The sequence below is a fragment of the Aspergillus sydowii genome (assembly GCF_001890705.1).
Source record: "Aspergillus sydowii CBS 593.65 unplaced genomic scaffold ASPSYscaffold_1, whole genome shotgun sequence".
NCBI lineage: Eukaryota > Fungi > Ascomycota > Eurotiomycetes > Eurotiales > Aspergillaceae > Aspergillus > Aspergillus sydowii.
In genome coordinates, this window is record NW_024467859.1 from 1691428 (window position 1) to 1717407 (window position 25980).

Consider the following 25980-nt stretch of genomic DNA (forward strand, 5'->3'; position numbering starts at 1 on the left):
TGTCACGTCCGTTGCTAGGTCCCTGACCATACATGTTCTAGGAAGTACTGCACTTACTAAGTACGTGGGAAGGTGTCGAGCCTCATAGAACCTGATGGAGATTCTCCCTGCACTCCACAGAAGAATTTACCCAGACACTAACGCTATAGGCCCCGACAGGAAACAACCCATAGCCTTTCCTGTTAATCTTAACTGTTTCTGTCCGGCTATTCAAGATGTCTGTCCATCGCTCCCCAGCATGCGTGCGGCCAACGAACATGCGCTTTCGGGATGGCCCAGCATTGCTCAGGATACATGCAAGTCCGGCAGGGTGGCGGTTGTTTCCGTAGCGGACAAAACCTTAAATAACCGTCAGTACGCTCTTTGATTTCGGATTGACATTGGACTACGGACCAATGCAGTTTGCTTTATCAAAATAGTCCCTCTGGGCCCCATTCGCGTACAACTTGCGGGCCTGTGCGAGAGTTGAAAGTTGCTTTGCATATGGGGGACTATTGGGATGTTTGTTGTCTCTTGAAATGCCGTAGACATCTCCATAAAATAGGCACGGCTGACCTTTGTCGCGAAGAAGGATTAAAGCGTACGCAAGTGGTATAAAGAAGGCGGCAATGGGAGTCTATGTGGGAGGTCCGTCAGTTAAATCGTGGTTAAAACGCGCCATTTGCTTACCTCCAGCGATTGCCCTGGTTGCTTCATCCATATATCTAGTCAGATAATTACTAAATCACTTGTCAATACTGTCTTACCGTGTCATGGTTTGCAACGAATGTCTGCCAATGTGTAAAAAAGAAAAGTCAGATAATGTTTCAAGTTCGCTAGCAGACAACCTTACAACTGCATGGTCAGGACTTCTCTGAACGAGGGTTCCGTCAAATATTCGCCGCATATCTGCTCCTTTGGTACGTGAAATGACAGAGAATCGATCGACTAGAGGGACATCAAACAGTGACAGTTGGTGGTCCATCCTTTCCAGATAGTCAAGCAGGATGTTTATTTTGCTTGACCAGTATTCTCCGACGAAGAAGAACTTCTCACCCCATCGCCCCCGAAGCTCTTCGATGAAAGCCCTCTGAAATTCAGCTGAATAGTGCTTCACCGCGTCCAATCTCATGCCACTGAGAGGTAGTTGGGTGGTAATCCAACTCGCCCAATGGAGAACATCATCTCGCACCTCTGGATTAGAGTGATCAAGATTCGCGAACATGAGGTAGTCATAGTTCCCATTCTCTTTACTGACGTCGGTCGCCCAGCCCTTATCGTGACCTCTTGTTTTAAAGACAGCCTTTTCTTGCCGAATATTATCCCAGTCGACACCATTGAAATGAGGCCAGTGATAGTTCATTGCACTATACTGGTCACCGCGGCCGGGAAAATTAAATCCTACCCAGCCCTGAATATCCTCTTGTATTGATATTTCTTGGTTCCGATCTAGCATTATCAGCACCTGCCAATCATTATGTCTAGAGTTCATGATATAGATACATACTCCGTGGATCTACCTTGACTGCTGGAAAGCTTTCGGTGAAATCAGCCCCAGCTTTATGATTGAGCACAGCATCCCAATAAACCCCAATTCCCTGATCTTGGGCACCGGCAATAAGGTTTTGCAATTCTTCTTTCGTTCCCCATTTCGTCGGCCGAGTCCCCTTCTGGTAAAACTCGCCAAGGTCGTAGAGGTCATAAATATCGTATCCGTTGCCAGAGGGACTCATAGCTTTACATCCCGGAGGAATCCATATATTGTCAACACCCATGCGCTTCAGTGTTGGTAATTCTTGGAGGAGGCGACGCCAGTGGGCCTGATCATCAGGAACATGCCATTCAAATGCCTGGAACATAAGCGAGTTATCAGGAGCGTTCCATGACGGAAGGTCATGGAGACGCGCAGCCTCATCTGTTCACAGGTAATCTTCTATCAGTGACAGGCCTTTTATCAACTTTGAACGTGAGCCAATGGAGCCTACCTTCGATTTCTTTCCATGACTGTTTTCGCTTTCTCCTAAAGGAGTAGTCGCATATGAGGCAAGCAAGCATTTAATATATTTATATGTATTGTGTCAAGGATGTCTAGTGATCGTGAAGAGATTTTGAGATCTTTAGAATCTATCTGCGCCTTCGTGTAAGTAAATAAATACTGCCGAAGCTGTTGGGTCTCGAATTCTCGACGCGAGTAGTTAAAAGATGCATCAAATGTGTATGCAGTACATGTCACAATCTGACTGAACAATGATGGCGCTGTCTCAGCTCATATTATAATGGGCGGAGATGAGCAAAGTATAGCGAATATTATAACTTCTGTGGCTCAGTTTGCCTGGTAAGATCTAACATCTGTTTGGATCGACGACAGGGATGTGAAAGTTATATCTATCTGGCAATTTGAAATCCCTGTAAAGCCACATGATGCGATTGTCCTTTTCTACGCAAGCGTCTCGAATGGAGATTTGACCGAGCTACATGCCATGATATGCAAGAGTCAACCTGAACGCCCATGATTATGACAACTTGGGTAAAAACATCTTTGGACCTCTACGGTGTTCCAGGCTACTACTGTTGGTATGCCTTGTACCGGCTGTTCTGGAGCAATGGAGATGTGGCGAGCCAATCAGATCGAGGTCGGGTATGCTGCCGTTATCGATGCCTGAGGCAGTAGAAAATTTGACAGCTTTTGGTTAGATCCATCCATATTCCGTTCAACACCTCGAAATGACGCAGGACTCCACGCCCCGGGTCTGCTCGCGATAGTGAAGGCGCTATGACTTCCGACTTCCGAGCTCCAATATATGGCAACTCAGTAGCACATAGAATGCGAGAGCGATTGGAAACAGCCGGCAAGCAATTCACCGAGTTTATGCCGCGCCCAAGGGTTCCAAGAGTCTTCTCAGTCTGCCAAGTCTGATTTCTTATTCAGCTTCAATTATTTTTCCTAATTATGATGTAACCTTTCGCATCATGAAGTCGCCATTCGAGCCAGCAGTGGCCACAAGGTTTATATCGCAGTGTTGACCGGGCGATCGGAGTTAGCGGCGGTGGACCGGCCAAGAAGGCGAAAAGTTTTCGGGTGCCGTTTCCTAGTCCCGGCCGAGTTGTCGCCATCCCTTCCAACCTCCTCCCAATTCAATTTCTTCGCATCTCATCCTCTCAAAGGCCTTCAATTGCCCTCTTCCATCCGTCTCCACTCTTCTCTCTCCCATCTCTCTTTCATTTCTTTCCTCCTCTTTTCCTTTTCTCCTGCGTAAGGCACAGTCTCTCGCATAATCCGTAATAATGGCCTCCGCTACTGCTCCTAAGGTCGACGCTCCGGCCGCCCCTGCTCCCCTCTCTGGGCTCCAGCTCTACTCCAGATTCGCCTTCGCTGGTGCTGTCTGCTGCTCCGTCACCCACGGTGCTCTCACTCCTGTCGATGTGTAAGTTACAATCGCTCCCATCGTTGGCCCTTGTCCGGTCAACGCGCGCCTTGCCGGAATATCTGGCCTCTGGGAAAAAAAAAAATGCACTGAATTGCATGCTAACATGTTGCGATTTTACAGCGTCAAGACTAGAATCCAGCTTGACCCGGCTACATACAACCGCGGTATGATCGGTGGTTTCCGCCAGGTCGTTGCCAACGAGGGTGCTGGCGCTCTCCTTACCGGTTTCGGTCCTACCGCCGCCGGTTACTTCCTCCAGGGTGCCTTCAAGTTCGGTGGTTATGAATTCTTCAAGCAGCAGTGGATCAACCAGCTCGGTCTTGAGAATGCCTCCAAGAACCGCACTGCCATCTACCTCGCCTCTTCCGCTACCGCTGAATTCTTCGCCGACATTGCTCTCTGCCCCCTTGAAGCTACCCGTATCCGTCTTGTCTCTCAGCCCGAGTTCGCTAGCGGTCTTATGAGCGGTTTCACTAAGATCCTCAAGAACGAGGGTGTTGGCGCTTTCTACTCTGGTTTCGGTCCCATCCTCTTCAAGCAGTAAGTATCGACCAAATGCGACAAAGACCTGAACGGTTACTAAGCACCTTTTTTGCAGGGTTCCTTACACCATGGCCAAGTTCGTCGCTTTCGAGAAGTTCTCCGAGGCTATCTTCTCTGTTGTCGACAAGAACACCCTCTCCGACGGTGGTAAGACTGGTGTCAACCTTGGCGCTGGTCTCCTTGCTGGTTTCGCTGCCGCCATCGTCTCCCAGCCCGCCGACACCATGCTCTCCAAGATCAACAAGACCCAGGGTCTCCCCGGTGAGGGTACCACCACCCGTCTGATCAAGATCGCCAAGGAGCTTGGTCTCAAGGGCAGCTTCTCCGGTATTGGTGCTCGTCTCTTCATGGTAAGTCAAGACCCGAGGTGGATGCAATTCGCCGGTCACATGCTCAAGTCCGCGTGTATCAATATGCTAACGGTCTCAACAGATTGGTACCATCACTGCCGGTCAGTTCGCCATCTACGGTGACATCAAGCGTATCCTCGGTGCCACCGGTGGTGTCGAGATTGCTCCCTCCAAATAGGCGTGAGTCTGTATTGCTGTGACTATTTTGGTGTATTATATTGCGCACTAGATTTGCCTTATACTTTGTTTTTAGTAGATTTTTCATCTGAAAAGTCTTTAACGACCACTCAATTTCCTTTAGAAAATACATTTATTATTTGGCAAGGCTACGGCGATCGAATAATTAGGCTTCTTGTAAAATGCGGACATTTAACAGCGGCTCCACGTTCTCCGATCCAATCTTGAAAGTAACTTGTCCCTTGATCATCTCGTCCCGAGATGTTAAGTTAAAAATAGCATCCTCTTCTAACTCAAATGTCTTCCGCGTTAGCCTCGAGTTGGATGGTGATTTGAGCCTCTTAAGTGAGCAGCAAATATTGTGGCTGAGCCAGCCTCGGACTAGACTTGCTCCATTTATATCACTGCATGTAAGCTGGAGGGGCAGCTTCGTGTCCAACCTTGCTGGAGAGCCACGAGGTTTCAAATCAACACCCCCAAACTGGATGCCTTAAACAGGCCCTGTCTGGGATAGCAACTCGTGTCACGCCAACTTGAATTAGAAGGAATGGGAAATAATCAGGTCTTCCCAGCTGAAGGCCACGCTTGGAGAAATAATAGGAATCACGACCAGTCGTGGTGCCTAGCCTACCTAGCGTGCCGCCGCGGTGTTGGCCAGTGAAATGAGGAGGGGATGAGGAGTCCAGGACGGTGTCACTTGCTGACGGGATCGACGAGTTCGACACCCTTGCTGCTGCTGCTGATTGAACTTGATTAACTTGATTCAAGTGTGGCTGGTCCGGCCGCTGAAGAAGATCCCAAGTCCCAACATCCTCTTCCATTTAATGCTCCTCTTGATCTCCTAATTACATCTTGGACTCCAAATTTATTTCCCTCGTTTGTTTCGATTGCGCCATGACATTTAGCTACCAGCGCCTCTCTATCATTGCTTAATACCTGGCCCTGCGCCGCGGATTCCATTCGCTTGTTTGCGGTCGCATCCCTCCTTTCCCCGTCTCTTTAATTCCTTAGTTCAGCCGTGAGTGCTGTCGATCAATATCTCGAGTTCAGAGAACAAAGAACTCCATTTTTCGTGCACTTTCAACGCTTTCGAAGCTGTAACTCTCTTTGGGGTATCCGCTCCAGCAACCTCATCATGTCAACGATTTCTCAATATCATGAGATTGGGTCGCCAGCCCAGCCCGTCAGCCAGCCGACAGGGCAAAGTTCACGCAGATTTCTTGCTCCAGTGGCCTCTTATTTAGCACTCGTTGGGTATAGCACATACCGGCCTTCACTGAGTCGCAATTTCACTAACGTAAATCCTATTGCGCAGGTTTCTGGTGATGCCCTTGGCCTTTGGAAGTGAACCCCATGTCAATAAGACAGTCACGGTGATCGTCGCATCTGTCTTAATCGGAATCGCTTACTCCCTTTCACTCTTCCTGGTCCTATTACACTTTGATGAGCGGACGTACCTGATTCAATCGTTACTCGTGTATGTTTACCTGTTGACTGAACCGTCGTGTTCTTGCTAGGCTAACTTGACTCAGTCCTTGCTTAATATCCAATGCCCTTGCGCTGTTCAATGTTCTTATCAATATTCTCTGTCGGGACTTGCTGCCCTTGGGTCTTCTAGAGATCCTATGCCTGAGTTTCTCCGCCGCGTTTGCGTTCCTCTACGCTTTATGCGCACTATGGTTATACTCACGCGATGTCAACGAAGCAGTTGGGAATTCTAACCGCGGAACGATTCTTCTGACCGACGAAGAGATGCAGCGACAGCAACTGCAGCGTCTCTTGGAGCAGAACTCTTCCAGGAAGTCGCTTAGCCCAAGGGCCGTACAAAAGACCTACCGGGTCAATCATCCTGATCGTCTTAATTCGTTCCTACCCCCACCCAACGAGGAGGGATACTTTAGCTGAAATCTGCAAGATTTCACGAAGTAATGAATTCATGGCGTCGTATGTTGGAACTCGGCTCTATACCTACTACGGATACATTTACTGCCCCATCCGACTGAGGGCGCCAATCCTGACGCCCCACGAGTAATTTTTGCATTGATCTTGGGATACCCATCGTACGGGAGTCGATTTTGTGTTGGAATGGCGTGCCTTTGCTTGCTTTTCACATGGAAGGAGCGTTTTAGGTTTGGGTTACTGTGTTTGCGCGAGATACCTAGCATCGTGTTTCTATTTAACTAATATTATTGGTTCGATCTCCTTTTATCCTTGTTATATGAGAGTGAGTGATACGAAGTAGACTAGACCTGATTTGATTGTCAGGTCGACATTGATGGGGAATTGGGGACTGATTAATAACTCGGTTGAGAAAACACCTCGGCTATTACCGTAACGGGCCAGCCGTGGGTCAACTGTCATACCCGTCGTACAGCGCGTGAAGACATCTTCGAAAAACCCAGGTTTGCTCCCCTTTTCCAACTGCTTGGAAACCCTCAAAACTTATGCTGTGACCTGCAAAAGGCTCAAGTTGCTCTGCAATACTAAGCTTTTATCAATCGAAGATGCCGAAGCGGGTGACGCTCTTTGAACCTCCACAGTTGGACTCGTCCAAGGCGCCGATCGAAAATGTCCTGGACCTAACGCCTGTGGATGACATTGGACCTGTTCGTCATAAGTTCTCTCCCTGCTCTGCGACGTATTTCCACAGGCTCTTCTAACCATCATGGTTTTGTCGGGGATAACAGGACGTTTTCACCAACACCCGCCCCCTATGGCATCCTCCGGGAGCCCGAGGTATCTACGGCGGAGCCGCAATCGCCCAGTGTCTGGCCGCCGCCATGCGAACCGTCCCTGCCGATTTCGCTGTACACAGCATGCACTGTTATTTTGTGCTCGCAGGCGATTCTGAAATACCAATTCTCTATCACGTTGAACGAGTCCGCGACGGAAGGAGTTTTATTACTCGGACAGTCCAGGCGAGACAACGAGGGCGACCCATCTTCACAACCACATTGAGCTTCAGCAAAGCCAACAGCGGTGGGAAGAAGCAACTTCAACATGCTTCGTCTATTCCAGCTGTTCCGCTTCCGGCTGAGTCGGCACCAAGTCAGCAAAAGTTCGACGTCCATAATAATCGCAGCGGGCCGTTTGAATCAGCTCGGGCTGGCATAGTGAATCGTGAGTCGAGATGACTAGACGCCATGACAATGAGGTATTGTTCTGATCATATTTAGGTGACTCCGATCCCGAAGAAAAGAAAGTCAGACGTTGGCTTCGGTGCAGAGGGACGATCTCGGATCAAGGAGCGCAGCACGCCCACTTGTCTGCTCTCGCATATATGACGGATAGCTTCTTCATTGGCACCGTTTCCCGAGTACATAACATTCCACGATTTACGTCCGCCGCGGAGTTGAAAATGGCTCTGAAGGCTTTGAAGAACCCCTCTGATCTCGATGATGAGGATATCGCGCGGTCACTGAATGAGCTGAAGGAGGAAGAAGCAGCGGATTTGCGACGCCGTATAGAGGGAGCTTTAACTAGACTCCAGGACGAGAAGTCCAAGAAGGACCACAATGAAATTGGTATGATGGTCAGTCTCGACCATTCTATTTACTTCCATAACCCTTGGAAGTTCCGAGCAGACGAATGGATGCTCACGGAAATGGAGAGTCCGTGGGCTGGTGAGGGGAGGGGCCTTGTGCTGCAGAAGATCTGGGCGAAGGACGGAACTTTGATCGCCACATGCACGCAAGAGGTATGTTTTCTTCTTCCTCTCGTTTTTACCTTTGCATGTGTTTTGCATTTCATGTGGCATGTGGTCTTTAGTAGTGCCCGAGCGGCTGACTTTTGAAACCTATAGGGCGTTGTGAGGCTGAAACAGGATGAGCAACCTCGCGCAAAGATTTAGACTTTTTACTCATTACTTTCTCTGGTGTTCTAGCGGTTGGGATACCGTTGCACTTGGGCCTTCTATAGAAGTCTGCTTAGGCTCAAACTTGACAACTTATGGCAGATATCACGCCCCCCTGTCAGTCATTCTGTTCTTCTTTGCATTGTCTTTCTGTTCTTTCCCTTTTTTTAATATCCGCCTAGCCGCACGACTTTCTGCGTATATATGTATATTACCTTCTTGGATTTTGAGGATATTGGGCACTGTTCAAGTTTAGAGCATATTACTGTATATATCAAGATAATTCTTTTGTGTCAATTCGTCCCTAAACAGATGCCATATGGTTTTTAAAACCATTCCAGCTGTAGCAGCCAATTCAAAAATCCCCGCTCTCCACGCGCAGCATTCTCAACCCAGCCGTCCAAAGCGCAACAGGGCTCAAGCAAAAATGACATCAGGAAGGCAGAGTTGAGAATCAGACCGATGCACGCAAATAAAATGCTTTTTGAAAGCAGATAGCCGCCCGCCCAGATTTTTGCAGACCGAGAAATAAATAAGCAAAGCACACAGAAAATGCAATAATGGTGATGGTGATGCAACAGAAAGCCTCCCAGTGCAAGCTCAAACGCGACGAAACCAATTTCCTCCTTCCTCCTTCTCATCCATCTGCGCCCTTTCCTTTCCCAGTCCGCACCACTGTCTCGATTAAACATCCATCTTCTCGGATTCCTTCTCCTGCTGCTGACGCTTCTTCTCACAGAATTCGAGAGCCTTCGCTCCCCAGATTCCTCTGCCCTTGTATTCACCCACGTGTTCCGGCCAGCTCTTCACTTCTCTGGCCAGGTTCTCAAGCTCCTGCATCGGGAGCTCATCCAGCGTGGTCAAGAAGGTCTTGACACCGAACACAATTGTACCAGTTCGAGGAAGCCTACGGAAAGTCTGGCGTTCACGGCGAACGACGAGATCTCGCGGAGACGGATCCGGATTGTCCTCAGATAATGTGGTAGGCCGATACAAAATATCAAACAGTTTCTCATCTGGCCGCTTCACTTCGACGAAATAGTTGGAACGTTCCATTGGAGACTCAGGAGTCAGACGACACAGAAATCTAGATTTAATGCGATGTTAATCTGACTTCTGCTTCCTGGTGTTTATTCCGAGATTGTAACTTACTTGCTGACAGAATTGGCCACCTGCTGGTGCCATAAAGGGACCGGGTTGTGCAGCTGGGAGATCGTCCACCCAATTCGTTCTGCTACTGTCCATCCCACGGGGAATAGGCTTGCACTTGCGGCCCTACATATCGAGTTAGCTGGTGGTTTTTGCGCAGAATTTCGGGTACTAACAGGTAATACTCTCCGTCCGCATTCTTCATCAGAATGCTCAGGTCCTCCATTGTCAATCTCACGGCAATCTCGAGAGGATCCATCTGACCTGACTTGTCTCCACCGAAAATGAACGTTTCGCCCGTCACTTTGTTGTAAACAGTCGTTTCCTGACCGTTCTTCTTCATATCGAACATGTTGGCAAATCGTTGGGTCAAAAACTCGACGACTTCTTCCAACGCCTCAAGGCAAGCTTCATATGACTCCGGTAGACACTGGAGGACCTTTTCTTTCTCATTTGCAAGTAATTCGCTTCTGACAACATGTTCGTCCATATAGTTCTTGTCTAAGGTAAGCCAGTTCTCCACATCTAGCTTGCGGACATCCATCATGACCCGGTACCTATCCCTCCCCTTGATGGGCTGGGCTGGGTATGGTGCCATTCTCTTAATGTCATCGCAGTCGGTACGCTGCACAAAGTGTTTGGCAGTGGCAAGCCATGACGGTAAGCCTTTTCGGATCTTGAGGGCGATGAAGGTAAGCAACAGAATTGCAAGCCCAATCGATGCCAAGGGGTTCATTTCTTTTGTATAAATCATGCGGCAAAGAGAGAGATAAAAAGCAGATAGGCTGATTAAAGAAAAAGGAAGGGAAAGGGAACTTGGTCGCCAGGTGACTTTCAAGTATTCTCACGCACTTCGAAACTCCACAACGCAAACCTGACCAGACGGCGAAAAGAAAAGGTTCAACATAGCAAAACTTTCTTTCCCTCGACAAGGGCAATGGCTCCAGTCATATTTATACGGGCAGTCCTGGGCAAAGATCATCATCTGGGTCATACGATTTGCTACGAGGTTTGGAGCTCAGCATTTCGGGCTTAAAGTGCCTGGTTGAACTCTGATACGTTCTACTTTTCCCCGCAAAAGCCGCAATTTGCCGCCCCAAAAAAAGAAAATGGACCTGACAGCATCCACATGATCGAGCAGAGTTTCTCAGCTTTTCAGGTCAATTGAGCTCCACCAAGTCTACGGGTCAAGCCAGTGTAGGAGGAGGGGGGGGGGGGGCGTAGGATCCCCTGGGATATGGGGCCTCTGAGTGGACAAGAAGTCCCAAACAAGGGCGCAGGACCAGCTTCAGGCTCTGGCTCTAGATCCGCAAGGCTACTATGTAGCTAAGTCGTCACTACCGCTGTAACCGTGCTATGGGTCGCAGTAAAGGATGTACGAGACTAACCCGATATGGTATAAACTATGGGGAAAAGGCACCAGCGACTAGACTGCTCTGTCCAGCCCTTGTGGGAAGAACCAAAGCGAAAATCGTCAGGCGAGCGCACGCGTATCCGTCCGTGCGCAATGATTCAAGAGTCAAGACAGACCTCGTGAGCTGAGCTGAGGCCAAACCTCGAAACGCTGGAAGTGATTGTTACTGAGTTTTGCCGTCTCCCACGTTCCTGCGGTTCCGTTCCTGTGGAATTCGATATTCAACTTCGTAATTCTCCGATATCGACAACTATGGAAAAGGAGCAAAAAGGAAAACAACTCTGTACCAGAAGAGATTGGATAACAAAACGAGAAAATGGGGAAGGCAATAGCTCATTGAATTACGAGAGAAATCAAAAAATAGCGCACCAGCGCTCGAGTTTGGAGGTGACTTTTTCACGACACCCAAGCAGCATCCAGATTGAGATTTGCTGAAGATCATACATCACTTTACCCTTGTGCAACAGAGCAGCTTTCTGAGGGCTGTCAGCGCGTGGGATGTTGCGTGGGCCAACCCCCAACTCGGGTGTCGGTGGTCACCAGCCTCAATAGCAATAAACCGCCGTCAGGCGGCTACCCAGCTCCTCTCGGTACATATCCCTTGCCCATCCATACAGAGGGCATATGTTTCCAAGCAAGCTGTGGGTATGTCTGATTATTCCAAAGCCAGTGAGTGGTCAGTGAGTCTCGCCGGCGCCGCTGACACTAGTATCATGGAGAGGGAAGGATGTTCGTGGAGACGGTCTGGAGTCAACAAGTCTCAAGTCTCAAGTTGACACTGACGTACTATGAGGTGTCCTTGCAGGCGAGACCTCTTCATCGACTGTTGTGCACAGCCATGTTACTCCTCATGCCGAACCTAACGTGAGCAAATGCAACGCGCCCAACGAATTAGCAGCTGAATTTATGGATTATGGACCTGGTCTTTCATGTTCGATGGAGCCTACGATGGTGCCGAGGATTCACATTCGACGTTTACTCAACAAAAATGGGAGAGCGAGCATGGCAAATGAAGCCCGATGACCGGCTCAGACTTCAGCTGCTTCATTCTCCGACCAGTCTCCATCTTGCTGGGTCGGATGGAGGCTGGAGCTCCGCCCGATCCAGGAGATTTCAAGATTCAGCGACGGTCCATCTGGGGATTCTGCGCTGCAACCGCCCCATATCGCGGAAAGCGCGCTTGCCGCTACTTAATATTATTTCGGAGTCAGTACAGTGCTCCAGTACAGACCACAGTGTCCGAACGACACTCGATTTCTTTCGCTTTTTTTTGCCTCGATCCAGCAGTGTTAAAATGGGGGGGGAAAGATGTTTATCAGTTCCTTTTGGTATATTTCTTTTTGTCCTTTTTCCTTTTCACTCTTTTAATTTTAATTTTTATTATATTATATTATATTTTCTTTTTTTTTTTTTTTTTTTCTTTTTTTTTTGCACTTTCTTGTCCCATGTTTACCCGTTTCTTGCTCGGTCTTTTCTCCTCTTCGTTCCTTGCCGGGCTTCGCTTCTTTTCGAAAGTTTTCCGAACCCAAGCTCCCGTTCCGTCGAGTTGATTCCATTTAGCTGCTGCTACTTTTTTTGAGATCTTCACCTTCTCTTTGTGCTCACCGTCCCTTATGTCTCATCTGGGCTCTCCCGGGTCCTTTTTCGACTCCTTATTTGTTTCCTGAGCTGGGCCCCTTGACACTAGCTTTCCAGACCTGAAGAGACACAACTCCGAGGTATTATTCGCCCGAACATGACATTTGTCTCATGCACTTCAAGGCACCTGGCCTGTCAGGTTAATGGTCACGGGCACAGATAGCAAACTCCGATGAGGGATTCCATTGGTAATGATCGTTTCAGTGACAGAAAATAATCCAAGTGTATGTCCAATTGTCCATGGGTCCCGGTCAAACCGAGCCGGCGTGACCCCGCGATATAACTAATGTAGCCCCTCATTGCGCACGGAACACCGGTCTTAGATCGAGCAGGGCAGGGGGATTGACAGCTCTGCAGCCAAACGGCACTACTCCAGAGCACTGGCAGACACACGGCCTCTTTCTCGTGTTGGCCTAGTTTGGCTCCAATGGTGCCTAGTCGCTTGTGTATTGCTCACGAGAAGGCAAGCACCCGTCTGCTGTCCCTCGGCCAACCCCAGAATCCAATGAGACCCCAGGGAATTGAACGAGGATCCCCCAAGTGCACAGACGCCACGGTTTGAGCTGGTGTGACGGATGCAACTGCAAGGATGCTCTCCACATCCTCACCCCCCAAGCCTCTGAGACTTTTGTACGACAGTCAACACGGGGGAGAGGCTGTGGCTATGTTAAGGTCAAGGAGGATTTCCTTGAGTAATGGGATGTCAGGGATGTCTGGACAATGGAGCCATGTGGAATCCCGCAAGCCGCTCTGTGTCTCACCTGCCTAATCCGTTAAGTCAGTGCGAGCTGGTCGTTACCAGTGACCATATTAAATCAAAGGTCGAATGATGTGTCCGGGGGTGTAAAGGTAACCGAAGGTCTCGACTGATATAGCTCAGGTCATCAACATCGGCCCCTCTTTTCCCGAGCAGAAGATTAAAGTAGTGAGATAGCGTCAAGCCATATACGTAGCTTCGAGCCACATAATCCCTCATGGAAAAAGTAACCATGACCCAAGGGCAAGGTACGGAGACTACGTAGCTCTGGAACTCGCGAACCTGTCCGAGGCGCGTGGGAGAAAAGAAAAAGCAAAGCGACGCTCGCTAGTCCAGATCAAGCCAATAGTTGAAGTCATTCAGAAGCCTCCAACGGAGCTGCAGATGGATTTCCCAGGTGAATTTTTTCTTCTTCTAGTTCCCGACCGGAGACGAATATGGAGGATATCTCCAGACTGATGTTGCTGCTCGTTGTTTAAGTATATATTAGCGCGGAGCTCCGTGTTTGTTGCCAACTCAAGTCAATCTCACCTCCCGTCTAATCATAGAATCACAAGTAGTCGTATCGGCTGTCCATTTATCTACCTGTCCACATATCTATCCGTCTCTCCACCAACCCCAGAACCTCAACACGGCAACCAGATTGATCGACAAGGTCCAAATTCGACATACCTCGGTTATATCAAAAGTAATTTACGACTGTCTTAAACAGAGCGCAGAGGAGGAGAAAAAAAAGTTTTCTTGTCCGGTTCTGTCCCATGAGGCTTCGAAGAAGCGAAGATGTCACTCCTAGTATATCAGACATATAGAATCTAAACATCACCAACCTCCTCCGTTATCATCCATACTCGATTGCCAGACAAGCATAGCTGCGCGGGAAGGCGATCCCACCACAACGGGGATAGGGCTGGTAAAGGCGATGGCCTATAATCCCAACATATTTATATTCTATAACAGGTTGCATCTTGCGTATGCAGCCTTAAACCCAACTAACTCTATGCTATCTACAAACTTACTGCGCCATGTATTACGTTGAAGAAGAGGTAGGAAAAATGAGAGAGACGGGCAAATTTCATGAGTCAATAATCATAGCTATGTAATATGTATAACCTAAGTAGTTAGGTAAAGGTATCCAAAAATAAAAGGAAAAAGGAAAAAAAGATAAAAAGAAGAACGATAGCCGCAACCGGTCAATCCAGTCAATAGATGAACAGACAGATAGATAAATGGGCCGAAAAAAGAAAAGAAAACAGAACGGAGACAGAACAACTAACAGCCCCCACAGCGAGTCGGGAAGGGAGAGACAGAGATGAGGTATTGAAGCTTGGCTTTGCTGGAGAAACTTGACAAGGAAACTCGGAATCAAAAGCAATGTGCAACATGAGCCAAAACGGGGAAGGTGAGTGGGAGAGGAAAAAAAGCAAAGAGAATGGGAAATAAAAAAGTGGTCTCAAAAATTGCGAATTGTCTGGACAAGACCAGAGGCAGGTCTCGAATTAGAGGATTTAAAACGCCCTTCAGTGCAGTGCCGCTGACCTAGAAACAGATTTGTGTTTTTGGGTGGTGGTGAGGCTGGAGTTAAGACAGCTGGTCCAGCTGTCTTCACCGTCCTTTCTCCGAGTGGGATGGTGCTGAAGGAAAGGAAGGTGAAGCGGGAAAAGGAGAAAAATTGAAGAAAAAAGAGAACCATGCCATAGGGGAGGTCCGTATAATTGCTTTTCTTTGCGTTTATCGTGAAGCGTCTCCAGTTTGGCTTATCTGAACTTTGCACGGCATCGTCCCATAACTTCGCCTTGGCAGACTAACTCAGCGCTGAACTCACTGCCGTCTAGCGTCAGATAAATGTCGAAATATACACGGTAGAAAGTGCCCTGAGGTGTGTCCATGCGCTCGAAATCAGTCTCGAGATTCTTGCGCGAAAGATCTGACGTCAGGGTAACGACCTCCTTGATACCTGCATGGGAGGATGGTTAGAACTGCACCTTACATATGGAGATTTGCAAGGGGTGGGACTGGTCTTACGTGGATCCTTCGTGTATTCAGGGCAAACGTCCTCGTCACAGGCATATAGGATATCCTCGTACATGAGAGTTGCTCCCGGAGCAACTTGACGGAAGAAGCTAACCTTGACGGGCTCACCAATCTTGACCCGCTCTCCCTTCTGCACGAATATTTGCCGGGTGTACTTGCAGCGGTCACGGCCATCAAGACTGGGAACACGGTATTGTTCGGGGTGGTAGCCTTCCTTGAAAGGCTGGAGTGTGGCCATCAGGTAGTGCCGACGCGCAACACGGTGAGTGATAACTCGTTCTGTGATACCAGCAGTCACGGCACCCTTGACAATCGCAGCGACGGAGTCCATGGGTCGGACAACCTTGGACTGATACTGCGGCGGTACGTGCAACTTAATCTGTTGGAAGAGATACTCCGATGCACCGAATCCACCGACGACGAGCACATTCTGCAGCTTCATTAGACTTCAAACCATTCCTTTATGTCATAATCTATAGGGCACATACCTGCAAATTCCGATTTTGCGCTTGAATAGCGATAATCTGGTTACGCACCAACTCAAGGATGCGGTTGACGACAGGTTCAAAGCACTGGAGGATCTCCTCATTGGTGAACGTCATGTAACCCTCTTCGATTCCAGCATCAGGGAAGTCCGCTTCGATACCGACGTCCACCGCCCATTTCTGACCGTTGTTTCGGAAGTCGGCCTTGATACGGTTCTCAAAGTCCATGATACACTTGGCGTACACCTTTCCAGCCGTCCGCGATCCATCAGGCAGTTTCATTTTTCTAATCTTCGCACGGAGGATATTACTGAAATTGCGGTTGAGGGCTGTCGAACCGCACGAGTCTCCAGACCCGGCAGTGCACTCAGCTACGCTGAATGGTTGCTCTTCTTCAACCTCGTATGCGATCAAATCTACGGTACCTCCACCACAGTCGACGATCAAGATCGCATCACCCACTTTGAGGTTCAGCAGACCGGTTTTGGCACAGAAAAGTGCAGCGGCTTCCGGTTCTGAAATTAGCGTCAGGCGATTATCGTTCTCATCTCGCAAGAATCCAGCTTGCAGAGCTGCCGCACGGGTCGCCGCCTTCCCTGCATCGTTCCAGATCGCGGGCACCGTAAGATAGTATTTGATGTTACGTTCCTCTCTTGTGAACACCTCGCCGAGTGTCTTTTGTAATTGGGCGCGCATCGCCTGGCGTAACTTGAAGAGATAGTCGGCCGCAACATCAATCTCTGACTTGCCTGGTGGGAGCGGTGGCAGGTTGATGGGGTCGATGTATGTGTTGCCAGAAAGCATGAGCTGGAGCTTGAACCACTCGACCTTCTGCACTCCTTGCTTCGGATAACCGGTTGGGGCCAGCGCATTCGCGATGTCGGGACCCCATCCTACCACCTCCTGGTATTGATCATAATACAAAACAGTAGGGATCTAGTAGAAGAAATTCAAGTGGTCAGTTTTAATATCCAGGGTAAACAAAATGTAGATGATCTGGGCCTCCCGCAATCCCCTCGCCACAGCTCTGGTGGGGGTTACGGAGAGGGGGGTTCGAAGACCCACCTTCTGTTTTGTGTGAGTACCAGCTCCAGGCCATTCGGTGATAATATCCTCTCGCGCCTCGTTGTTGGTCGCAAAAGCGAATGCGACACCAGAAAAAGTTGTACCAAAATCAATTCCTACAATAAGCGAAGCCTTGCTTCGCCCCGCGCCCTCGACTTCGTGGGCGGGGTTCGTTCGGAGCCCGTACGGGGTAGGCCCCGTTGGCAACCCCCGACCCATCCCAACAGGCTGCTGCTGCATGCCATAGACGGGCGGAGCGCCCAAGGTTTGTTGCCCGGGATAAGGCATGTTGGTGTTGAGCGGGTGCGGCATTTGTTGCCCACCAGCGGGGGGCATGGGGCTGGTTGGCCGCCCAGCTACAGAGTTATAGGTGTAGCTAGGCGGTTGGCCCATTTGATTCTGGTTATTCATCGGAAGACTGGTTTCGGACGAGTTTTGGCCGGGGTGAGAACTGGTGGAGGCGTTCGAGGGGGCGGGATTGGAAGTCGGAGCTGGAGGCGGCGAAGAGACGAGCGTTCGTGTGGACGGGGAGTGGATGGACTCAGCAGGAGCTACTGAAGAGACACTTGGTTGTTGTTGTTTGCTTCGTTTCCAGCTAAACGACTTGAATCGCGAGCTCATCGATTCCATGTGAATGGCGGGAAGCGAAGAGTGTCGAACAAGGGGGGAAGAAGAGAAGTAAAGAAAGAGGGAGAGGGGGAGAACACGAGAGCGGGAAAGGAAGGCTGAAAGGGCCACAGGACTAGTGCGAGTGGAACTCGTATGGGAGGAGGCAGTGCCTGTCAGAGACTGGGAACAGTCGGAGTGAAAGAGAGGGTATTTTATTCAATCAATGGATTATGATCGCGATGCAATGCAGCGCTTGGCCAAGCAGTCGGCCGGATCCAGGTCGTATCGGACCCTGGAGAAAAGAGGGGAAGAAGCAGAGGGTAGAAACGACTGGGGCAGAGAGCAGGAACGAGATGAAACTCGTGGGAGAAGCGACTCGCGAGACGAAGGGATTGAGCGAGAAGAACTTGGAATCGTTCTCTTGCAATGAATCGCGCCTGGGCTTGGAGGCAGAATGCGATGCTTTGGAGTGCAGACCGACACGAGGAACGCTGGACAAAGTCAAATGATTATTAATGCCAATCCCTCGTCAGAGATGAAGGATTCAAGCAGCTCTGGTCCAGGAAGAATGAAAGAAAATGAAGATGAGAGAAAAGGGAAAAAAGACTAAAGAATAATCAATGTTCCTGTCAGATACGAGCGTTCGAACAAATGGCATTTGGGGTCCAGTTTGTTCTTGTTCTCGACAGCGACAGCGCAATAATTGACGGTTTCAAGCCACACAACCACGACAGCTTTTCTAAGTATAAAAAATAGGATATCCAGAACGCAGCTGATTTAATTACATTGCTTATTTCTTGATGCCTGCAGACGACAGTTTAACTCCATGTGAGGCTGGAGAGAAAGGAGGAAAAGCGCATTATACTGTAATGTATGGTATGAGATCACGACGGTTGACAGGCGGTAATCTGGAAGGCGGTGCCCCATGGAACGGACCACTGGGCCATGGTTGGCACCCGCTTGATCGAGGCTCAGTCTCTGCCAAAGCTGACTTAGCTGAGCGAGGCTGTTGCACCAGGCGCTGGCTAAATTTCTCCTGATCTTCCAACTCGGAGAAGAAAGGAAATATTTTAAACAAATATGCGAATAAAATTTTAGAAATAACAAGAGCTCTGGATAGTATGAGTCTGTGCCGCAATACACTGCTTAATGTATATTAAAATCTCCGACAGCCCGCAACGACCCAGTGACAGTCTCCCCCCTCGGTTCTATTCTTATCGTTCCTGGTCAAACCCCATGGAACCAGCAAGTGTTGCCAAAGAAAGCCCCAACTTCAGCCACGCTGCGAAGCCATGCGCCGACCAGAGAATTGTGCCCATCCTCTGCGGGTGGGTTCCTTTGTTGGCTGCGGCTGAAGGCTGTACCGCCGATCGCGTATTGTATCATACATACAGTTACCACAATTTGATACGCATCCTGCAAGGCAGATTCGTTCTTGTTCCTATTTTTGGCCAGTTTCAAGTGCTTGATCATCGAAAGCGCTTGTTCTTCAGGTTCCTGCGGGGTCTAGCTCTTTCGTGCAATCCAGTGTGATGGCCGATAAAGGGGACGGAGCATGCTGTCGGGGTCTTGTATATAGCCGCACTCTGGCCGCTCCTCTGGGGACTGGCGCTTCTCAATTGTGAACCCCATGCGTTCAATAAGAAGGAACACTTCTTCCTCGGTCAGTTCTACACCCCCAGGCTCTCCAATTCCCTGGTTACGTTCGCCTTCGTGGTCGTCGTTCCCGCTGTGGGTACGCTGATGACCGTCCTCAAAGTGCCATAGCAAGGGTCCAACGTTGATCCAGATCCCGTCAGACTTGAGGCAGTTCCGAATCGCTTGGATGTATCGAATAAGATTCGGGGCAGTGTCGATGAAGAAAACCGTAGCAACTGCGTCAAACGTGTCCTTTTGCGACGGGTTGCTATATAGGACCACAAAGTCGGCCGCCGACATACTCATCGTACCAAAGGGCGTCTCCGTATTAGACTGGGCCTCCAGCATTGCAGCACCGGGATGAACGTCTGGAATCATGACTTTGCGCAGCTGCTGCTCCCTTGATAGTATGTTCGAGAAATGCAAAGCAAACGGGTACAACTCATGAGCCTGCGCGCCGGCAGCGTGGTTCAAAATCCAGCTGCTCGCCAGTAACTGGTGATAGGAGATCTCGTTCCCTTCAGCCGCGAATCCGGCCCGGCATATCTCAAACACGAGTCTTCCCAGTCCCGCACCGGGAACGAGGACTCTAACATATCCATCCCGGTCCAGCTTATCGGGGAACTCCAGATCCAGGTCTTCCAGCACGGGCCCGTAACACACATCCCTCTCAGCTCGACCCTCTGCACTCCAATCCCGGTAGAATTGTCTGATCGTAGAGTGTGCCTTGTTGACATCGGCAGCTGTCGCAATTCCATGCCAGTTTTGAGACGGGTCTGTCTGGTCTGGGTTTGCAGGGAGACCGAATGACGAGAGCCCCGTTTCGATAATAACGTCTGCAAGGTCCGCATTCACATCGATGGCATCATCGACCTTGTTAAAGTTGTCTAGAAGTGAGAACGGAGGCTCTGAGAGCATCTGCCAGTGTTCCTTGGGCAAGGCGTAGAATGCCTGGCGCCGCCGATGTGTAGTAGTCAAATGGGCACTCCGTCGGTACTGTCTGTTGAATGTCAGCAATTGAGTCTACCATTCATGTGCTGGTTTGTGGAGGACGGATATATGAAGAACGGGAACTCTTATGCTATTTTGCTCGGTGTTGGACCCGCGAAACATAGTCAAACGGCCATCTAGATACCTTTGCCGCCATGGATCACCCACCTAAATGAATCGAATGCCGAGAAGAGGACCTTCCGTTCAGAGGCGTCACCCAATGGATCAAAATCACCGGCCCAGCTACGGGCTTCGTCCTGCTCCTCGTGCTCATGAGTGTGCGTGTTGGAAGCCATGTTGCATAGATTTATTTGTTCACGCTATTCAAGAAGCGAATGACGGCCCAGGACAAAACCTTAGATAAACCCGGAAAATGTCTAACTTAAAATCTCTTCATGGGTTGTTATCAGGCTGGAATGGGCAGAGAAAAACGATGATATCTGTGTGGCTGCAACGATTCCACGAAGCAAAAGTTACGTGCGCAGTGAAGTGCGGGACCCGCTCGTCTGAGTTTGGCGGGGAAACACCACAACCTTTGCCTACAGATTCTCATCTCGCTCGACATCGCCTGCAGCGAAGTGAATCGAGTCATAACCATCTACCAACACTCTCCTTTCCAGCGCACTGCAATTTACTATCCGAAATCTGTGAAGAGGAGCGAGCAAGGGGTTCTAACGTATTGCGATCCGACAATGGCCGAAGTCCAAGCACCAGCGCTGGTGCCGCAATCCCAGCTGACGGAGCTGTCATTTCCCCTCCCCAAAGCTCTACACACAACAGCTCACGTCCACCTCACGGTGTTGGACACATGTGCGATGGTCTTCCTAGCTACTTCAACGCCGGGAGACTCATCCGGAACAGTGAAACCGATGGGGAGTTTCATTTACGCCATGCCCGACGTTAGTATACATGCCATCCATTCCATCTTAGTTTATCATTAGTTTATCGCAAGCCGTATATGTATATAACCATTCCATGCTCGGTACTGATTCCCATTTTAGCGCTTGTCTCCCCGCTCCACAATCTCGACAACGTTATACACCTCTCCCTCGACAGAGGAATACGCCACTCGAATAGCTAAAATCCTGGCCCGGCGCATGGGCGTGCCCGTTTACGTCGGATGCAGCATTGACCCGGTCGCGCTTGGGCTCCTGCCTGAGGAAGAGATTGAGGGCCTCACGGGAATTGTGGATAAGGTGATGGCGAGATGGGATGAGCGGAAGAGCTCCGCATGATAGCGATAACTAAGGCATCTAATCTACGAGGTTTTGGCAGTTTGGGTTGGCTGAGCTGTCGAGACTCCAGAGTTGGCGTTGGTCAGGATCTGCTTCTTATTCGTTGTTTTGGCGACGACCGTCGACCTCGGGTCCAGGATTAGGTACACCGGTGTACACTCCGAGCCTCCTAGGTGTCGGCAGGGAGATTTTTTGTTGATTTTTTGTTGATGTATTATTCTTGGGTTCCTGGGTAGAGCCCGTTAGTGAAGTCAGATTTGGGGATATTTTCGGCGCGTTCTCCGCCGGTCGCAGATTCGCAACACGGAATTTGCCGATAAAATTACCGCGCGTTCAGCGGTTTTAATGATCTCCTGTCAATCTCCAGTAGCTCCAATTACATCTCGAATCGGCAATATCGACGACCGGTGGCGGACAAGGCCGCACCCGCACATGGTAGAGCTGACAGTCAGTCCTTGACGATTGACCATCCCTGAGACCGTGAGACGGACGTGCGCGCTGCGCAGTTACCGGAAAAGTAGCCATGCCCGAAGTTAGCCTCAAACCCCAGATCCATTTAATCAGCGGAGCAGAGCTCTGTTGCCAAAATTCGATGCGAAATCGAAGTAGAAATGGGCTGGCAAAGAGTCAATGACCGGCGAGTTGTATACTCGGTTCGACTAGCGAACAGCAACTACTTGGTACGTACCGTTTCCCGAACAGTCAAGGAGCGCGAGGTGCCCACTGCACCACCTACAGGGCCTGACCCAGTGCCCTACTCTCCTAGTAAAGCGCCAACGACGAGAGCCCGAACTTCCGAAGATGGGCCCTCCCGCTCTAGCGCTATGAGCCATGAACTCCGGTTGGACAGACGTGGCCCAATCTTGCATGACAAGAACGGCAGACCGCGGCAGCAAGAATATTTGGAGCACAGCATGGTCGCCTTCCACCAGACGAGTCATGCCAGAAAAGGGGGACACAGCTCTTCATCCTAAACCACATCCTCTAGAGCCAGTTCCCAAAGCTCAGAGTCCCAGAAATGACGGGAAAACGGGCTGTTGGCGGGTGGGGTCGGGGTTAAAACCCAGAGTACACGACCGGTGGCCTCTCGAGTCAGGCTATGAGGATCGGAAAAGGAACCGAGGCAGATTCAAGGATCCGATTGCGGGTGGAGTGTCGGATCTCTACTCCGGAGGGCAACTGGACATCTACCACTTCGTTCCGAATTAATTGGGCCCATACAGACTGGCACTGAGGGCTGAGGCAAAGAGGTGTTCTGAACGCCGTAGTCTACGATTCATGGCGCCTTTCAGACCTAACTGCTTGGCCTGACTCGGGCGTTGGATTTTAGTGCATCTGACGAATTTCGCTCCTAATGGCGCGAGCATCCCGAGTTGTCCTCTATAGTCTGTAGGTATTTTGTATCCCTGGCGAACCACGTGGAAGAGAAGATCTACATGGTAGTACGTACTTGCGAGCCGTGAAAGACGGGCGAAAGGGACATTTAACCTGGCGCGGCATTGCAGCGTCCTTCAGTTACCGATGACCATGCTGAGTTGCTGGCGCCGCAAGACTAGAATAATGTCAATCTGACCCTTTGCGGAGAACACCGAAGTGATTTCTCGTTTTATTCTCCATCCGCATGCCGTAATACGGAGGAAAAGAAGCCTGTGACGTGACTTTAATCTTCAACCCGCCCGTCTTTGACTCTTCGTCTAAATCCCTCGGTCCGGTCCCAGGCCCCCAGCCGAATGGGGCTCAGACCGATTATTGAACCCTGTCCAATGACAAGCAAAGGCACAGCTTGCACACCGAAGGATTCAACCCAGGTGCAGGCCAGTCGCTTATCTGGATTTATTGTCAACTTGTTATTAGCCAATGTTTGGCGCCGAAAGATGCATCGCTTATGCAAAACTGGCATCAACCAGGTTGGATTACGAGTTGAAGCCGCCCCCTTGCGCATGGAAGTATATGAATATACGGGGCATAAAATCATCACTTGTTGTTTGTTCTTTCAGAATCATGCCAAGACCCAAACTATACGGTGTCGGAGACTCGGAGTTCATGGTTCAATTTCTTGCTCGCATTGCTCTTCTGCCTTCATTTACAAGCAACTGCTCCAAAATTTGGTGAACAACATCAAACATGAGCAATCCTTCGTCAGATAATTATGGATATGGGTTCGAGCCTCGAAGTGACAGCCTCGCCTGCTGTCTGATCACAGTCTCATGCCCATTTTGTGCGGGGAACACGGCATATCCAAATTAGCCCGCTTCCTGGACCAGTAAGAATTTGTCTATTCTGTTGTTCCGAGGATGAACCGGTGTTTCGACCAACAATGATCATGGAGTGAGATGACAGGGATGATCCTGGTAGGATGCCGTCGTTGACTTCGTGTCTGGGTAGGCTCCCTGTAAGTTTTGCAACAGCCCAATGCAAGCGATGACGGCCGTTTTGTTCGGAAAAAGCTAGGCAGGGGGAAACGAGACAACTGGGCTGAGAAAATAATAATGGATCGAGGGTGAGCTTGCACATGGCATCTCTGTTGTTAACTTGTTAGTGACTTGTTGCCCACTTTGACGAAGTGGGCAGGATTTCCCTGTCATCGACTGGTTCGGGAGAAGTTTTCCGCCGCACCTAAAAACGAGAGCGGGCCCACTGGGCAAGTGCTCCCCGAGCTTTTTTTGGCATGGAATGATGTGAGATTGGGATTTTGTAGATACCTGACGGCGGCTTCATGTTTGATGTAACCCAAATTTGAGGAGCTGCTGCAAGCTAGCTCATACAGGGAGGAGCATCGAAGCGTAAATTAACACTAAGGTTCCAGAGCGTGGGATTGCGTTTCGCATCGCAGTCAGTGTCACACCCAACAACCAGTGTCAGCCGCCCATAGATCACCGAAAGAATGTCATCCGTGAAGGTTGACTGGCTCGACGAGCCAATGCGCCAAGGGAAGAACCTTCGGCTAGTTGCGTGGTTGACACCGCCACAAGCACGAGGCAAAGGGCCTTGGACCGACCGAACGGGCCACTAAAATTAACATTTCATTAAGATCTTCCCATGGACACTGGATGGCAACAGTCCAACGCCAAATGCGGTTGTTTTTAGCGAACGATCCGGGCGTGGCGACACGGCGGTCGACGGTGATGGTTCGGACAAAATCCGGAGCAGCCGGAGAAGTTGCGCAGAAACCAAAGGGAAAGGTTCCAGCGGCTCCAGCAACAACCATCTGGGATGATGATTGAAAGTCTGGGGCCGGGGACCAGCCTCGGGCTCCAGCTCGGTCAATCGTCTCCGGTTTGGGTGGGGTTTTGCCTGCCCTCCATCAGGATCCCTGTGTCGTAACCGTCGTTGCTTCTTTCTTTTGATGGTTGGCTTCCATGTGGCCCGTCCAATTGCCAGCCGAGGGAAGGATTCCGAGGGCGATCGTCAATAATCAGGTCTCCTCTGCTGAAGCCTTGTGGGTTTTGATTGGCTTATCATGAGTGCAAACTCCATATCTCATGCTTGACTCCGCCGTCTACCTGCCCCTCGATCCTGTCTTGAGTTCAAACTTTGCGGCCAATAATAGTGGATAGGGACAGTTCAAATGGACGTCCGGATGAAGAATTTCGGCCAAAGACTACGGAAGAGGGAGGAAGATCGATCGGTGGAGACTGGAGAGGAATGAAATTAAGAGTTGCGACTTGCGGCGGGCTCGCAGCTGTCGAGATGACGATGACGCCGCAGTCCGAATCAAGCCAGACAAGATGGGGTGCAGGGAAATAAGGTAAACCCGGCAAGTCAACGTGGGAACCTTACCTGAGCTATTTTTAAGTTTGACTTCACATTCTTTCTCGGCAAAGGAGACGAGCAACTTGCCGTTGCATTCCACTTCAGGCCAGGAAAGGCAGTGGGAGAAATGAAGGGGAAAAGCAAAGGCAATAATACTGGACGCTGGTCGCCCTGGGATCAGCAGCAAAATCCCCTGTTCAGCTCACAGGTTTGACGGACGATGAAGAACGCATGTCCATTGAAACGTGGTTTCTCACTCAACGTGGTTTGTCCCTGTAGAGTCGCATGCCCCAGCAGTCCCCGCCCAAAGGTTCATGCATCCGTCACAAATAGTGTGATCGAATTGAGCCCTGAATTTGATTGCCGAATTCCAGCGCCACTCGAGGCTGTGGTTAACCTGGTCAATACTCAATAGCACCTCCGCTACCAAAGCTTCTAGAAAGTGTATTCTCTCCCGTCGCATGTGGGACAGTAGTGGACCAAAGTTACCGACTGGAACGAAAGCTCAACGAACGACACACAGGCTGAATTCCAGGGACCTCGGAGACACAGCCACCGCCGATCTCGGGATGCGCCTAACTTTGCTGGGAGGTCTGATCTCGAGCAATCAACCAAGAATGATGATGAGATTGTGACCCAGCGAACAAGAGGTCCCAACTGACGAATACTCATGACGACAAGCACAAGCCTCTTCCCCAGCGGCCTGGAAATTGGAAATTTGCCTCGATTCCCGTGAAGGGGCAAATCCCACGACGCATACGTTTGCGCCCCAGATTCGCAATCACAAGAGATCTAGTACCGAATTCGACTCGGCATGTCATTCGACGTGCGAGCGGACGGGGAGTGAAGTAAACACTTCTCCACAGCAAATTGCTGACTGGAATTC

General features: G+C 50.0%; 10 protein-coding genes across 10 annotated transcripts; 5 read left to right on the forward strand and 5 right to left on the reverse strand.

Moving 5' to 3' along the window:
• Positions 1–82: 82 nt before the first annotated feature.
• Positions 83–2034, reverse strand: ASPSYDRAFT_139015 (alpha-amylase; the record flags this gene model as incomplete). The annotated part of the gene is made up of 7 exons (XM_040840897.1): positions 83–339; positions 394–616; positions 670–690; positions 747–770; positions 833–1428; positions 1487–1894; positions 1965–2034. 7 exons carry the CDS (start codon positions 2032–2034, stop codon positions 83–85), a joined length of 1599 nt encoding a protein of 532 aa, XP_040707673.1.
• A 1230-nt stretch (positions 2035–3264) lies between these two features.
• On the forward strand, positions 3265–4478 carry ASPSYDRAFT_83911 (putative mitochondrial phosphate carrier protein (Mir1); the record flags this gene model as incomplete). Its single annotated transcript, XM_040851278.1, has 4 exons — positions 3265–3404; positions 3528–3947; positions 4006–4300; positions 4383–4478. The coding sequence occupies 4 exons, from the start codon at positions 3265–3267 to the stop codon at positions 4476–4478; spliced, it is 951 nt and encodes a 316-aa protein (XP_040707674.1).
• Positions 4479–5612: 1134 nt separating this feature from the next.
• On the forward strand, positions 5613–6651 carry ASPSYDRAFT_74639 (uncharacterized protein; the record flags this gene model as incomplete). The annotated part of the gene is made up of 3 exons (XM_040850778.1): positions 5613–5731; positions 5793–5954; positions 6010–6651. 3 exons carry the CDS (start codon positions 5613–5615, stop codon positions 6380–6382), a joined length of 654 nt encoding a protein of 217 aa, XP_040707675.1. The 3' UTR covers positions 6383–6651.
• A 217-nt stretch (positions 6652–6868) lies between these two features.
• ASPSYDRAFT_38532 (uncharacterized protein) lies at positions 6869–8635 on the forward strand. Its single transcript, XM_040845734.1, has 4 exons — positions 6869–7083; positions 7165–7597; positions 7654–8174; positions 8280–8635. Exons 1-4 carry the CDS (start codon positions 6982–6984, stop codon positions 8325–8327), a joined length of 1104 nt encoding a protein of 367 aa, XP_040707676.1. The 5' UTR covers positions 6869–6981; the 3' UTR covers positions 8328–8635.
• A 7-nt stretch (positions 8636–8642) lies between these two features.
• ASPSYDRAFT_271564 (heme-dependent oxidative N-demethylase family protein) lies at positions 8643–10688 on the reverse strand. Its single transcript, XM_040844367.1, has 3 exons — positions 9656–10688; positions 9483–9605; positions 8643–9417 (listed from the first exon to the last, which is right to left on the reverse strand). The coding sequence occupies exons 1-3, from the start codon at positions 10231–10233 to the stop codon at positions 9015–9017; spliced, it is 1104 nt and encodes a 367-aa protein (XP_040707677.1). The 5' UTR covers positions 10234–10688; the 3' UTR covers positions 8643–9014.
• Positions 10689–11570: 882 nt separating this feature from the next.
• Positions 11571–12890, forward strand: ASPSYDRAFT_271562 (uncharacterized protein). Its single transcript, XM_040844366.1, has one exon. The coding sequence runs from the start codon at positions 11807–11809 to the stop codon at positions 12470–12472; it is 666 nt and encodes a 221-aa protein (XP_040707678.1). The 5' UTR covers positions 11571–11806; the 3' UTR covers positions 12473–12890.
• Positions 12891–15042: 2152 nt separating this feature from the next.
• Positions 15043–17280, reverse strand: ASPSYDRAFT_53498 (Hsp70 family protein; the record flags this gene model as incomplete). Its single annotated transcript, XM_040848697.1, has 4 exons — positions 15043–15242; positions 15311–15749; positions 15808–16740; positions 16870–17280. 4 exons carry the CDS (start codon positions 17278–17280, stop codon positions 15043–15045), a joined length of 1983 nt encoding a protein of 660 aa, XP_040707679.1.
• Positions 17281–18984: 1704 nt separating this feature from the next.
• ASPSYDRAFT_83916 (uncharacterized protein) lies at positions 18985–20402 on the reverse strand (the record flags this gene model as incomplete). The annotated part of the gene is made up of 2 exons (XM_040851279.1): positions 18985–20116; positions 20275–20402. 2 exons carry the CDS (start codon positions 20400–20402, stop codon positions 18985–18987), a joined length of 1260 nt encoding a protein of 419 aa, XP_040707680.1.
• Positions 20403–20798: 396 nt separating this feature from the next.
• ASPSYDRAFT_83917 (proteasome assembly chaperone 4 family protein) lies at positions 20799–21341 on the forward strand (the record flags this gene model as incomplete). The annotated part of the gene is made up of 2 exons (XM_040851280.1): positions 20799–21005; positions 21108–21341. The coding sequence occupies 2 exons, from the start codon at positions 20799–20801 to the stop codon at positions 21339–21341; spliced, it is 441 nt and encodes a 146-aa protein (XP_040707681.1).
• Positions 21342–23373: 2032 nt separating this feature from the next.
• On the reverse strand, positions 23374–23999 carry ASPSYDRAFT_38540 (uncharacterized protein). The gene is made up of 2 exons (XM_040845735.1): positions 23958–23999; positions 23374–23862 (listed from the first exon to the last, which is right to left on the reverse strand). The coding sequence occupies exon 2, from the start codon at positions 23853–23855 to the stop codon at positions 23547–23549; it is 309 nt and encodes a 102-aa protein (XP_040707682.1). The 5' UTR covers positions 23856–23862; positions 23958–23999; the 3' UTR covers positions 23374–23546.
• Between the last annotated feature and the right edge of the window lie 1981 nt (positions 24000–25980).

Coding starts and splice junctions, on each gene's coding strand:
- ASPSYDRAFT_38532 (XM_040845734.1), top strand. CDS start 6,982: ATGCCGAAGCGGGTGACGCTCTTTGAACCTCCACAGTTGGACTCGTCC. Junction 7,598..7,653: donor TCGGGCTGGCATAGTGAATC/GTGAGTCGAGAT, acceptor GATCATATTTAG/GTGACTCCGATCCCGAAGAA. Junction 8,175..8,279: donor TCGCCACATGCACGCAAGAG/GTATGTTTTCTT, acceptor TGAAACCTATAG/GGCGTTGTGAGGCTGAAACA.
- ASPSYDRAFT_38540 (XM_040845735.1), bottom strand. CDS start 23,855: ATGTGCAAGCTCACCCTCGATCCATTATTATTTTCTCAGCCCAGTTGT.
- ASPSYDRAFT_271562 (XM_040844366.1), top strand. CDS start 11,807: ATGGACCTGGTCTTTCATGTTCGATGGAGCCTACGATGGTGCCGAGGA.
- ASPSYDRAFT_271564 (XM_040844367.1), bottom strand. CDS start 10,233: ATGATTTATACAAAAGAAATGAACCCCTTGGCATCGATTGGGCTTGCA. Junction 9,606..9,655: donor GCGGACGGAGAGTATTACCT/GTTAGTACCCGA, acceptor CTCGATATGTAG/GGCCGCAAGTGCAAGCCTAT. Junction 9,418..9,482: donor GTGGCCAATTCTGTCAGCAA/GTAAGTTACAAT, acceptor CATTAAATCTAG/ATTTCTGTGTCGTCTGACTC.